Below are 15,176 nucleotides of genomic sequence, written 5' to 3'. Positions count from 1 at the left end.
GAGAGACAGAGCATGAACGGGGGAGGGGCAGAGAGAGAGGGAGACACAGAATCAGAAACAGGCTCCAGGCTCCGAGCCATCAGCCCAGAGCCTGACGCGGGGCTCGAACCCACGGACCGCGAGATCGTGACCTGGCTGAAGTCGGACGCTTAACCGACTGCGCCACCCAGGCGCCCCTATAAGGGCATTTTAAAATAAATTAAAAGGAGAGGAGGTGCATTGACAGCCTGGAGCCTGATTTGGATTCTCTCTCTCTGCCCTACCCCCACTTGCACTCCTGCTCTCTCTCTCTCTCAAAATAAATAAAAATTTAAAAAAAAAAAAATTTTTAAGGAGAGGAGGTGCAGATTCAAAGTCTATTTCACACCAGTTTTCCTTTTATTCAGTAAGCATTCATTGATGAATTAGACCTGTCTGTCTTCAGAGAGCTCAATCTACCAAGGGAGGTGGAAAAGCACACAGAGTGATGTAACCATTGTAATCAAGGACTGACAACTACCTATTGTATTTGGCAACTAGAAATCATTGGCAAAGCCACAGGTGCAGTCTCCAGAGAGTGGTAGAGGGCAGTAGGTTGAGGAGGAGGGAGAAAGACACCAGAGAGAGAGGCATTACAAACCGAAGAGGAGGATGGCGAGCCAACGAGGAAGGGGGCCCTGTCCTATGTGTCTGGGAGCTGTCCACTGGGCAGCAGCACTGTGGCCACACGCAGAATGCAGTTGGAGCACTCTGCCCTGCCTGAGCAGAGGAGAGGGCTACACCTGGGGCGGAGCATCCGCATTTTAGTGCCTCTCTCAGGTGGTTCCGGTTCACAGCCACTCCTCTGGAAATGTGTTGATGCTGCCATGTGCACCAATAGCACATTTCTCTACTGGCACACATGTTGGGTTTTGTTACTACTTGGCTGTTTTTGTCAACAGACTCTGAGCATCATGAAGGCAGAGGCCAGGGCAATTTGCTCACCATTGTCTCCGCGTACCAGGCATACAGGAGTGAATACTGCCCTACTCTTTGTTACACCAATGTAGATTGTTAGGTAATAACTAGTTTCCAGTAACAATGTGGCTGTTTTGTCTGGCACCACTTGACTTTCTTACCTGCAGCCTTTCAAATGATTGGCAACTATCCCATCTTCCTAAACTGGTGCCGCCTCATTTAACCACCCTGAGCCTCAAGTTTCAGCCCCCCACGGATTGAATGCCCACCTTTATCTCTGCTGGTGATCACAGCCCAGACCAGGCAGCAGAACCGGAATTTCCTGCATGACTTCTTTCTCCCATTTCTCAACTAGGTCTGTTTTGCTAGCCAAACTGAGAGAGCCATCACCCTCCTCACTGCTCCCTCCATAGAGTTTCTGTTTTTATTCTCCAAGTATACATATGTGTGTGTGTGTTTGTGTATAAACTTTTTTGGCCCAGCAAACCGTTCAAGACCCTTCCCTTCTGTTCTGAGGTCTCATTTCACTCTGAGTTAAGGGTGCCTTCACACGGTCGGATGGTTGACTCTGATGCTCACTGATGCTTTGCTGCAGCAAGATGAGAGAAGGTCTCTCCAAAATTAATTTTTTAATCCTCTGCCATAGGAATAAAGACAGAGGTTTTTTTTAGTTTAATCACATAGTTTAAGTCTGTGCGAATTCATCAGGTTAGAGTAGGCTTGGAAATTTTCCACATGGTACTTTTTCTCAACAGAATGTTGAATATAGGGGTACCTAGGTGGTTCAGTGAAGTGTCTGACTTCCACTCAGGTCATGATCTCACAGTTTGTGGGTTTGAGCCCCACATCGGGTTCTCTGCTGATAGCTCAGAGCCTGGAGCCTGCTTCGAATTCTGTGTCTCCCTCTCTTTGCCCCCCCCCCCACCTCTCATGCTGTCTCTCAATAAATAAACATTTAAAAAATTAAATTAAAAAAAAGGATGTTGAATATAGAAATTGCTCTGATAGTCACAGCTGTTAAGTGATGTGCTTAGGCCCCTTTGGATGGATATTACAGGACTCCTTGCTGGTCACCCATAGTAATCAGGGGTGGGGGGAGTATAAGGGCTCTCTCTGTTTTCTCCACTAGCTGGTGAACTCTTTGAGGCAGATTCTGTGCCTTTGTATACTTGGTGACTTATCCAGAGCAAAAGCTCAATAAATATTTGTGACTGTGGAAATAAATTTAGCAAACAGGAGCATTGTCTGACCTGCCCTGGGGTTTTTGAGCTGGTAACTGAAGTTGAGGCTCAAAAGTGCTGGGTTCAAGTTTCCACTTTGATCACCCACACAGGTGCATGTCAGCTGAGGGAGCCAGCAGGTTACTCCTGCCAAAGTTCTGCCCTTGATCTTCTAGTCCTCCTGCCTCGCAGCCCTGGCTTTTGAGAAGTCAGTCCAAACCTTACACCCAGCAGATCACTGGAAAAGAAGATTGCCTATGTACTACAGGAGGGGAAAAACATCAGCGTGTTGCTCAAAAAACCCAAAATCGTCCCTGCTGAGACTCTGCAGGGGTGTTGAGAGTGTAAGGGACTGATAACCTAGTTAAACTGCCAAATAAATCCAATGTACGTGCCACTGATCTCAATTTTAGATTTTATGTCAGATTGAAGCAGATCATCATGTTAAACTCATTAAGACCAGTATCTAGAACCTACCCCAAAAAAGCAGAAAATCAAAATTAATGTTAAATGTCTATTTCATTAATTGCCTAACTTAGCTTTCTTAAAAATTCCACTGAAAACAATTGGTGTATTTAATTTCCTCCCCAAGAGTTCTCAAATATATCTAATAAATGTTGGAAACAGTATAGTCATAGGAAATAAAAGGAATTACTACAGCTGAGTAATTTCAAAAGCAGAATGATGAAAGTTCTTTCAAAAGATTTTGCCACAGAAAATTATTTTGGTATGTTGTAGAGTGAGACCTCCGTAAATGACAGTGTCTAGGGCCTAGTAAAATATTAAGTACTAATGAATTAGTAGTTTCAAAAAATTAGTTTTAAAACAGCAATGTGCTTTTCTCTTTCAAATTAAAACATTAACAACAACAAAAGTAAGTAAAAGCCCACATTCAAATAGTTCCTGTAACATGTGCCTTTCTTCTTTTATCTTTATCCTCCCTTCAGAAATTCCCTATAGGGTATCCCCAAATTCACATTCAATAGACAGCCTGCAGCCCGGAGTAACATATGTCCTGTGGATAACAGCTCTGACAGCTGCTGGTGAAAGCCCCCCAGGAAACAAGAGGGAATTTCATCTGCAAGGTAGGAAACAACTTTAAAGATGGCACAGCCACCCTGGATTCCTACCTAGGTGTATACTCCCACTGTGTTTGGCGTGGAGATTATCAGATTTTCTTTAATTCATTAATTACTTTCTTGCTGTTCCATCTTTGCACTTGCTGTTTCCTTTAGCCGGACTGCCCTACCACTGCTTAGAGAAAGTATCTACTTATTTTTCAAAACTCAGCCAAAGTGTTCCTCCTCCAGGAAGCCTTCCCAAGTGCACCTCCATAATTCCTCCATAATGCACTACATTTGACCCCTCTTCAAAACACTGAATCCAATAGGCAGGAACTGGTATCTCTTTATCTTCAAGGTCTGGTTCGGTGCCGAGGACATAGTACTTGTTCACTAAATATCTGTTCAGTGACCAATGAGAATAATCTCAACAATAACAATGGCAGCTATTGCCTATCAGGTAGTTACTATGCACCAGTCGTTGTGTTCAGTGCTTTGCACACTGTATTGGTTTGCTGGGGCTCTTGTAACAAAGTGCCACAAACTGTGTGGCTTTAACAACAGAAGTTTATTTTCTCACAGTTCTGGAAGCTGGAAGTCTTGAGTTCAAGGTATCAGCGGGCTTGTTTTCTTCTGAGGACTATGAGAGAATCAGTTCCCTGCTTCTCCTCTCGTCTGGTGGCAATCTTTGGTGTTCTTTGGCTTATAGATTTCTGCTTTCATCTTCACATGGAGTTTTCCTTGTGTGTGTCTCTTTGTTCAAATTTCCTCATTTTTAAGGACACTGATCATGGTGGATTAGGGCTACTTACACCAGTTTGACCTCATCTTAACTAATTACATCTGCAATGATCCTGTTTCATAATATGGTCACTTTCTGAGGTCCTGGAGGTTAGGACTTCAGTGTACGGATTTTTGGGGTAAAAGGACACATTTCACCCTTCATGACACGTACTTTTACTCATTGACTCCTGACCTCAGCCACGCAAGGTGCCTGCTTTACACTGTTGTACCTGGTCACATAGTATCAGGCACTCAATTCAAAATGAATAAAGGAACAAGGGATTAGGATGCCTTTTTACAAGGTTCAGAATGTACAGAAAGATTACCCAAAGTCATGGAAGTGTCAAGTGGCAGAACTACAAATCAAACTCAGATTTAGTTACTTGAGTTAAATTTGAGTGACCTAGCGAACATGGGCTTCTCTCCACTGGCTAAATTGTGCTGTTCTCTCTGGCAGCACGTGCCTGCATCTTGCTCCAAGCATGAAACAAGCTGTTCTTGCTTTGCAACATGGAGTATCAGGTTGATCATTTAGGACTTTGTTGTTCTATGCCCGGTACTTCTCCACTGGGAAAGTTGACAAACCCTCTTCTCATCTTCTCATCACGCTAGCACGAAAGTTAACTTGTGAGCAATTAATCAGTTAACAACTCAGCATCTTTCTACCTGTGGTACTCCATACTTGCCCCATCTGCCCAGGAAGGAAAACAGATGCTAAAGAAATGTCAGATTGTGCTGATTGCGTGGGGTGGTAACAAAACTGCCTGCATCAACACCCTGTTCAGTCCTGGTGACACTCCTGCTAGTCCCTCCCTGCTCACACTCCTCCTGAACCTGTCCTGCACTCTACCAGAAGAATCTTTCTGCAAGATACCTTGCTCCATGTTGACATCCCCCCTCCATCACAGCCCATCAGTGGTTCCCCAGGGACCTTCAAGCTAGAATTCAAACTGCTTCGTCACCAAGCCCCGCATGATCTGCTCCTATTCACTCATCTAGCTTCGTCCTCTACTGCACGCTCATCTTTCATACTTGAAAGCGTGACCAGACTACCTGGAGTTGCCTGAAGGTTCCATGCCTTTGTATAGTTCTGTCTAGTCTGCTTCCCTAACTTGACTGCTTTGCTGGCTCCACCCTCCAAACCTGAACTTTTGACATCATGCCTTTTGGGACAACATCCTGGGCTGCCCTTGGGATTATTTCCCATGCTGTTCCCTGCTACACTGCCTTGTACATGCCTTTTGTAAAAATGCATATCCCATGGCATCATGATTTATTTACATGTTTACACATCTATCTCCTGGACTAGATTAATGATTTAAGACAACAGAGCTCATGTCCTCCTCATCTTTGTATCCCAGCACCTAAAAGGGCCTGATACATGGTTAATAATAATGAATGAATAATAATTATAATTATAATAATAAAGAATATACTACTAATAATAAATGGATGAATTAATGAAGAATCCCAACACATAGCAAAATACATCTTCATAGCAAGGAATCCAAACAATTTCAAAGACCCTAGTTAGAAGGCTTATCCAGTGGTTTGTTAAAATCAGTAATACCATTTCTCAAGGGCTTCCTATGTTCAGATGCATTGCCATGTGCTTTATATACACCATCTCTAATCTTCACAACAACCTGCAGGGCAGATGTCCTCATTCACCTTTTGTAGATCAGGAATCTGAAGTCCATTGATCACATATCAGTCAGTGGAAAGTCAGGATTAGAATTCAGGGCTCCCAGTTCACAGCCAGTGCTTGGAACACCACACTCCCTTTCTTTCTGCCCCTGTTAGAGGAAGGAGCCCCTTCCTTAGAACCATAAAACTGGATCCCTTAGGGCCCTTCTCCCTAGCTGAAAGAACAAAAACAAGCTAGATGGGCTAGCTGAGCCCATCTAGCTAGCCAGTAGCTGTGGGTAGGTGCCAGAGGGTTCATGCAAGTGAGTATTTTAAGATGTTCATTGGGGCGCCTGGGTGGCGCAGTCGGTTAAGCGTCCGACTTCAGCCAGGTCACGATCTTGCGGTCCGTGAGTTCGAGCCCCGCGTCAGGCTCTGGGCTGATGGCTCGGAGCCTGGAGCCTGTTTCCGATTCTGTGTCTCCCTCTCTCTCTGCCCCTCCCCCGTTCATGCTCTGTCTCTCTCTGTCCCAAAAATAAAATAAAAACGTTGAAAAAAAAAATTATAAAAAAAAAAGATGTTCATTGAAGATAACTTAGTCACAGGGTTTGCTAACTTTTCAGGTAAAGCCAATTGGAGTGTGTTTGTGGCACCAAGCATTTGCGTTGCTGTCGTCATAGTGGGCATTTTCTCAACGCGTTACTTCCGGCAAAAGTGAGTTGGTTACATTTTCCAATTTCAGCAATGTGATTTTTTTAAAATGACAATAGCTGTTGCCACTATGCGTCAAAGAAACGGACGTTCTCATACATTGCTGGTAGCAGACTAAATTTATTCAACTTTCTTGGACAACAGTATTATGTTAAAAAAAATTTTTTAAGTTTTAAAATAGACCTATGACCTATCAATTCCTAACTGGAAATTTAGTCTAAGTATATGCAGATATTTAATGGCAAATACATTCACTGAAGTATTGTTCATTGAAGGAAAATATGAAATAACCTAAATGTCCAGTGATATGGGGTTGTTTTACATCACAATATATCTCATGCTGTATAGCATATTATATCCATTAAAGACAGAAAATGATATATTTGCAATATTACAGTTTAAAAAGGTTGCAAAGCAGTATGTACTTTAAAAAGTACATGTACACATGCATACCTATATGTAAGACAGAGACCATTTAGCATTAAATTTGGTTCTATATGCCAAATAATAGGACTTAAACTAGCTAGCCCTGGACTTTCTCGCCCAGGCTAAGGAAGTAAATTCAGGTTAAGGGCTGGTGTGGTAGCTCTATAGTCACCAGGCATCTAGGCTCCTTTGATCTTTTTGTGCCATTATCCGGACTTGGCTTCCACAAGCTCACTTCATGGTCCAATGACTGCAGGAACTATAGCCATCATGCCTGCATTCTACAACTATAGGGAGAAAGAAGCAAGGTACCCATATTTCCCTTTTCAGGAGCTTTTACATGAAGAAGTCAGACATGATACTTCTGATTACACATTGGCCAGAACTGGAGCAAGGGAGATTTAAAATTGCGGTCCTACAGCTGGGCTTGTTGTCATCCCAGTAAATCAGGGTCCTTTTCCTAAGGAAGAGGATGAGGGAGTATTGGGTAGTGATTAACGCTCTCTACCCCAAGGATATGCACCAAAATATTAATGAATGGTAGTTTACCAGGATATAGAATAATGGGATTTTAGTTCTATTTATTTTCTACAATTTCTTTAGGCATTATTTTGTAAAGAGAATTTTTTAGAGTTATTCGATAAAGAGTTTTCTTCAAATGCTGTGTAAAGTAAGAGAAGAGGTCAAAATGAAACTAGCTCAAAGTCATTCTACTAGCCATTGAACTTATCTGAAAGGCTTTACATTTATTGAAGCTCTCATATGTGATAGATACTTCAAAGCAGAGCTCTCTTTAGGTAGACTTTGAAAAAGTTGAATTCAAATAGAATCAAGTAGGATCACATTCATCCTCTTCAGGGAAATATTACCAGTTAGGGTGAAAGCTTTTTTTGTTAAAAGAAAACAAACACCCCCAGATATATGGCTTTAAAAATAGTTTATTTCTCTCCCACATAATAGTCCTGAAGTAAGTCATCCAGGTTGTTTGGCAGCCATGCTCCACAGTCATTAGGGACCCCGTTGTCTTCTGCTTTAGTGGCTCGGCATCCCTTGGACATTGTCCTCATCTGCATGATCTGTACTGGGTCACAGGTACCTCTGCTCACAGTTGTTCGGAGAGAAACCAGTCACACAGACACATCACTTGCTTCAAAGGGCTAAACATCCTGAAAGCTTTCCATTCTTATTAAACATCAAAGCTTATTAAAGCCAATTCTTCAAAAATGTTTCATATTTGCTTTGAATTTTTAAAAAATAATCAAAACATTTAACTCACATGCATTTATTAGAAACATTTTTAGGACTTTTTTCCTTTCATGTCATAAAAGTAATATAAACACATTTTAAGGTATTTTTAAAAAACCAGAGAGGATAAAGGAAAAAAGAAGACCCATAGTTCTTCTGATCATCAAGTACAACTACTGTTAACAGTTTGGATATTTCCATATGGTATTTTTTTCCTAGGCGTTTTTTTTTTTTAACATTGTTATTGTTCCTGTTTTGTTCTTTGTTGTGGTGGTTTTTGTTTTTGTTTTCCTTTTAGCATAATACTTTACCCGTTATTACAAACCTTAAAAAAATTTTTTTAGATTTACATCCAAGTTAGTTAGCATATAACAAACTCTTTATAAACATTTTAAACTAAATAGTAAGTTCTCCACAGGTGGGAACCATGTCTTCTTGTCTGTTTTTTCATCCCCAGGATATGGCATGTGCTCAACATAATTAGGGGTTCAGTCGGTGCTTGTTGAATGAATACATGGCTGGACAGTGACAGCTAAACATTTGTTGAGTAAAAGTTCCATAATTTATTTAGCAAACTCCAAATGGTTGCATCATGACTCTATCATCTATCTGAACTTCAGAGAAAACTAGTCTAGCCTTGGATGATGCATCATCTTTCTCCTTCAGTGTTTTTTTATTTTATTCATTTGCACACTCCTACCATGAAATCACCGCACTAAGAACCGATGCTTCCATGCCACTGTGTATGTGCATGCTTAACCAGATGTCATTGTTTTCTTTATCTATAGGGTATTTGTTCTCCTTTCAGCCCTCAGACCTCAGTGGTGTAGTAAAGAAATTCCAGACCCAGCCAATAGTACTTGGGCCAAGAAATACCCTACTGTGGAGGTAAGGTTATAATGCCTTAGTGGTGAATTGATAGAATTCCAGTGATCTAAGTTTCCCATTAGTTATCAGGAGACCTAGGTGCTTATTAGTCCCTATGGATAAGCTGAAGCCCCTAGTGCTAGGTTACCAACTGAGTCAACACTCCCATACACAGGAATTTTCTGAAGCTTATGCCCAAAAGACTAAAAGACCTATAGCTTTTCATTCCTCTCTACGCCATAGGTTCCCTCCTCACCTCCTCACCTCCATTCTTCAAAAGACATAAAAAAGCAAGTATTTTTGCCATTTGCTGAGCACTAGCCTGACTCATCCAAATTTAAGAGAACTGAAGCTTTACTGTGACATTTCCTGTCCTGAGCATTGAACAGATAAATAGAGCTCAGACTATTTTGGCATTGGCAGGAAGCCAGTCATTCCATTGTGCAAGGAGAAGGTTTCAAAGGAGAGGTTGCTCTGCTGGCAGATGCGAGAATGGAGTGTAAAGGATGGGAAGGGCATTGCCGCACAGCCCGAGGTGGTGAGAACAGCTCACGGGGGGCAAGCTGGTCATCTTGGGTGAGGGGTCTGGGAGTTGGAGGCATCTGGACATGGAGCAACACTGTGCATTTAAGGGGAGCCAATGGGACAAAGGCAGGATGCCAGTATTCTTCCCGTTGCCCAGGACCTTGTAGCCCCACACTCTATTTCTCACACCTGCTAGACATTCTCCTCCAGGATTATTCTCCTCAGTTATGCAGTGCATTCTCTCATCCACACCCTTCCTCAGGCCAGAAGGTAGTGGTACCAGCCACTGCTCAGAGAAAGAGCAGGTTTCAGCCGTGTCTGTCTCCGTGGGAATTGAGGTCACTGCAATTAGTGCCTTTGAAATAAAGTTTGGGTGCAGACCCACCTCTCCACTCACCATGTGGATGGCCCTTGGGCAACCTGCCTGATGATCTGAGCCCAAGTTTCATCCTCTGTAAAACAGGAATTGATAGTATCTCCCATGTATACTGTTTGTGAGGATTGAGTAAGATGCCATGTAAAGCACATGCATCATACAAGGCAAACATCCTTCACTTTATTTCCGGAAAGACTCACACTTGACATCTCCTTTCACTATTGAGGGATTTTGTCTCTGTTAAGTTACATTAACAAGAACAATAATAATAATAGTAGCTTTTAAATATGTGCACATATGATTATATATTTATTTTATATATATTATATACAGGATACATAATTATATATAATATAGTATATAACTATATTATTAAATAATATACTCAGGGGCACCTGGGTGGCTCAGTCAGTTAAGTAACTGACTCTTGATTTCAGCTCAGGTCATGACTCAAATTCATGAGATCGAGCCCCGTATCAGGCTCACACCGGGCATGGAGCCTCCCTGAGATTCTCTCTCTCCCTCTGCCCTTCCCCCACTTGCACACATGCACTCTGTCTCTCAAAAAAATAATATATTCATGTTTATGTATACAGGCACATGCCAGATTTATTGCAGATTTGGTTTCAAACCACAATAAAGCAAATACTGCAATAAAGGTAAATGACTTTTTGGGTTTCCTAGTAAAGTTATGTTTTTACTATACTGTAGTCTATTAAGTGTGCAATGCGCGGTCTAAAAACATAACGTATATACCTTAATTTAAAAACACTTTATTACTAAAAAATGCTAATCCTCATCTGAGCTTTCAGCAAGTCATAATCACTCAACACAAATCACCAAAACAAATAATGAAGAAGTTTGAAATGTTGCAAGAATTACCAAAATATGACAGAAACACGAAGTGAGCAAATGCTGTTGGAAATATTATGCCAGTAGACTTTTTTGAAGCAGGATTGCCACAAACCTTCATTTTGTAACAAAACAAAACAAAACAAAACACAGTATCTGCAAAGTGCAATAAAGCCAAGCACAATGAGTTATATCTATAATATATATAATATATATATATATAACTTTTATATGCCAGGCACTTAAAAAAACCTTTCTCAAGCATTAAAATCTAATCCATACAACAGCTTTATGAGGCTGTACTATTGTTATGCCCATTTTTCAGATGAGAAAACTGAGGCACTGAGGACTAAGTAACTTGCCTAACGCTAGTCAGCTAAAATGGTGGATCCTGGATTCACATACAAGTAGAATGTGCCATCTGCCTTTGTATTATAGGCTCTAAAAGATCTTTAAGCATAGGGTGAGCGGAGTATTTCTAGTAGTCAACACCTCTGAGCTGAACAGACTAACTGAAGAGGTATTCACACACTGGGCCCTCACTTGGTGGCAATCTTGCAATGATCTACGGTCATGCACTCAATAAGGATACCAATGCTAGTGTCAGAGGGGATTCAAGTACCAGGAGCTGAGTCAGCTGAGCTTTAAGATCCCTGTCTTCCAATGCTGACATTCCACAGTCCCAAGTCCTAAGAGCCTGAAATAGCACAGTGGGAAGCAGCTCTGGGTCAGTCCCGGACACCTGGCTCCCAAACTTGTAGCTTTGGCGTCATGGTCTCTGTTTGCCTGTTTGAGCATGAGGGGCTACAGAGGCAGACAAGGCCTATGAAGGGCCCATAAAAACCTAGAAGAAATGCTGAGAAAGACATACAAAGGGTTAGAGACAGTAACAAGGAAAAAGATGAAAGAAATTGCCATACATAGGCCTGAAGTTCATTGTAGCATTATAAATAGAAGCCAAAAAATTGGGCATAATGGAACCTGCCACCAGGGGAGCAGGTTAAACATGTGGGTACATCCATAAAACAGGATATTATGCAACTACTGAAAAAAAAAAAATGAGATCTATAATGTGTCTAAAAGTCCCTAAGACACCTAAAGGTAAAAAAAAAAATTTGTAACAGCTGTCTGAAGTGGGTTTCATTTGTATAAAGAGAGAAATTTTATATACACTCAACTCCAGCAATGTATAGGATATTTCTGGGAAGCCTACATAGGAAACTGATAATGTTGGTTGGCTTTGGGTAGTGACTTGGAGATAAGAGGGCCACTTAATTTGCATTACAGAGTCTCTCTTTCATTACAAAAAGATGTGCATATATATGTCTTTTGCAAAACAAAAAAACAAAAAAACCCCAGTAAATTAGAAAATAAAATTTAGCTTAAACATGGCATCTGTGGTGATGGCCTTGAGGCAGCCTCAGAACCCCATGTCACTTGACCCTTGAAGTGGGCAGACTGCTTCTAAAGATCCTTCTCTCCCGTTAGAGGCTGAGGCAGACATCAGAAGCACAACAGTCTTTCACCTCCAACAAAATTCTCAGGCCTTAGATCCCTGTACCACTTCTTAAGATGTGGCTAAAAAACAGGTCTTTAAGCTCTGGAGGGAAAGGCCAAATCATAAAGGCGACCACTAGGATGTTCTCCATTTTGAGCCTGTAGAAGCTAAACAATGCCCTTGAGATACCCGAGGACTTGCCCTAGGACATGTTACCCAGAGAGCCTGCTTGGTACACACTCTGAGGAGCAGGCTCTACCAATATGGCCAAAGCCTTCAAGAAGGCAGAGTAAATGCCCCACTTATGGAAAAAAATAAGCCATTTCTGTACCCCGTATAGTCCCTCCCACATCTGGGGTAACCGTGCTTTGGCAGCCAAAGCAGAGAAAATGGCAGCTGTGCTTCCCAGAGCTGACGGCCATCTTTCAAGCCAGACTGTTGTGTCAGGGCCAGTTTGAGTAACCATCAGAAAAGAACACTTCCCCCCACGCCCACCCCCCAAAAAACCCCACACACGCACTTACCCTCTAGCTTGTCAGTGTCCTTTGTGGAAGTCTGTCCCGAGACCTCACCATCATTCACTTTTGGATGCTTGTCATGCTCAAGGAAAGGAAGGGGACATCAGAAGCAAGTCCAGACCAAAAACCACTCTTGCACAACTTGGCATTTGACAGATGAGGGAACAAAAAGCCAGAGAGGTTGATGGAGATTTCTCAGGCTATTGAATATCAGAGTTGGGAGTAGTCCTCAGGGTTTTCCCTGTCATCTTACTCTTCCCTTCAGGCATGAAAGATCTCTATTCGCAGATGGCTTACGGACATGTAAAAAACAAAACAAAAAAAAAAATTGACCGTATAAAACATCATGTACAAAGAAGGCCTTCATGAAAGAGGAAGGCATCAAGCAGAAAAAGGTGCAGAAAACAGGAGGGTGGGAGGCTAGCAGTGGAAGCCCAAGTGTGTTGGTGGCTTAGTAATGTGCTTAGTAAGACCAGGACGGTGTGCCTGAAAGTTTTTGAATGGAAATATGGGGAGGTAGAGGAAGGTGCAGGAACCTGACTGCCAAACTACAGGCTGGGAAGCTTCACTATGTAAGTCTGAGCTGTTAAAGGCTTTGGAACTCTGCTTTAAAAAGATCAAGCAGTGTGAAAGATAGTTTTGAGGGGGTAGGTAGAGCCCAATGAAGCCCAGAAAGAGAAATGTTAACAAGAGTGGTTGGACCTGGAGGACTCAGGAATCTATAGTAAGTTTGGAAAGGAAAGAGACTGGACATTGAAGAACTGGTAACTGAAGTGATGCTGACCAAGATAAGAGTAGAAAAAATTAGCTATAGGGGAAAAAAAGATGAAAATTTTTTCCAAAAGTTACTCCAGAGGGTCTTTCTTAAGAGCAGAACTGAGGAGATTATTACCCTGAACCGTTTAGTTGTATCAAAGCTCAAACTCATTAGCATCCCTTAAAATTCTCTTCATCATGTGACCTTGTATTTCCAAAGCTTCCGTTTACCTGTCAAAAGAGAGAACTAGCATGTTCCAGAATAGACCAGTCCTCCTTGCCCATCACTTTCCTACCTGGAAAGTCTCTCTCTCAAGATTCAGCTCTAGTGTGACTTTTAAAGTCCTCCCTGCCTCCTCCCCTAGACGGAGGCAAGCTCAGCCTTCCCTTTGCACCCACCATGCTCCCTATCCTAAGAAATAGCTAGTGCAGTTGGACTCCTCAGAAGTAGTCTGGTTGAAGGTTAAGTTTGGTAGGTAACCACTCATTGGCAGGGGGTTGAGAAGTCCATGGCTCCTGTCTGCTCCCTGACGATGTTAACTGTTTCACTCCTGCCACAAAGTCAAGGTCCCATGATGTCCCACCTAGAACCAATCAGGCAATGCAGGCTGCAAGGCCTTTCAGAACCCTGAAGTCAGTTGTCAAAGGATACTTCTGTAACAGAGCTGTATTATTAGCCTGTTCCTCCCCTTTCTCAGGAGAAGATGCAGCTACCCTTGGACAGGCTCCTGACAGACTGGCCCACTCCTGAAGAACCTGAGCCTCTGGTCATCAGTGAAGTCCTGCCAGATCAAGTGACCCCAGTCTTCAGACATCCTCATCACCCCAACTGGCCAGACAAGAGACAAGAAATCCAAGGTCACTATACCTCTGAGGAAGACACAGGATATAGTGCCTCAAGCCTACCACCTCCCAAAGCTCTCATAGCAGAGACAGGACTAGTGGATCTGTACAAGATGTTGGGGAGCAGGAGCCCTGACTCAAAGCCGGGACACCTAGCTGGCCCTGTGACAGTACTCCCAGTGGACTACCTTCCCACCCATGAGGGATACTTACCCTCCAACATAGAGTATCTTCCTTCACATGAAGCTCCTATAACTGATCCTCTGGAAGAACTAAAGCCTCAGCACATCTCTCTTTCCATTTTCCCCTCAAGTTCTCTTCACCCACTCACCTTTTCCTGTGATAAGCAGCTAACTCTGGATCGGTTAAAGATGGGGTGCAGCTCCCTCATGCTGTGAGTGGTGAAGCTTGGAAAGTCCATGTGCTCCCAGCCCCCAATGTGTCGCTCATCCCCAGCCCACAGTGCTCCAGTGGTCATCACCTCTGGGGTGCTGCTATCAGGTCTGTTTCCAAATAGAGGGCAAACAAAAAGCCCAGGGTTTGTCTTGGGAACTGAGAATTGACTGTAACCCAGATGCCTGTCTTGCCTTCTCCAGAGCCTTAGGACTACAGTTAACCCTTGAACAATGTGAGAGTTAGGGGCACAGGCTTAAATCTGCATAACTTGTGACTCCTCAGAAAGTTAACCATTGTTTGCTTTTTGACCACTCTTACTGGTAACATAAACACTTATTTTGTAGATGTATTTTATATACTGTATTCTTGAAGCTAGAGAAAAAAAATGTTAAGAAAATCGTAAGGAAAAAGATTTATAGTACCGTATTTATTGAAAAAAATCCACCTAAGTAGACCCACACAGTTCGAACTTGTGTTATCCAAGATTCAATGGTACACTGTGTGTACCTAGAGACTCCAATCTGGGTTCCCACAACT

At 42.4% G+C, this 15,176-nt stretch overlaps 1 protein-coding gene across 1 annotated transcript in view; it reads left to right on the top strand.

Moving 5' to 3' along the window:
* Positions 1-14,641, top strand: part of IL12RB2 (interleukin 12 receptor subunit beta 2) — a 77,848-nt gene extending 63,207 nt beyond the window's left edge. The window contains exons 13-16 of the mRNA XM_047869312.1: positions 3,104-3,241; positions 6,250-6,340; positions 8,797-8,896; positions 14,099-14,641. Of these exons, the coding sequence (XP_047725268.1) occupies positions 3,104-3,241; positions 6,250-6,340; positions 8,797-8,896; positions 14,099-14,641 (872 nt within the window). The remainder of the gene's footprint in view (positions 1-3,103; positions 3,242-6,249; positions 6,341-8,796; positions 8,897-14,098) is intronic.
* Positions 14,642-15,176: the final 535 nt, after the last annotated feature.

Source organism: Prionailurus viverrinus, chromosome C1 (genome assembly GCF_022837055.1).
Source record: "Prionailurus viverrinus isolate Anna chromosome C1, UM_Priviv_1.0, whole genome shotgun sequence".
In the NCBI taxonomy this organism is placed as follows: Eukaryota; Metazoa; Chordata; class Mammalia; order Carnivora; family Felidae; genus Prionailurus; species Prionailurus viverrinus.
Note: the sequence above shows the minus strand (reverse complement) of the source record. Positions and strands in the feature narration are given on the sequence as shown.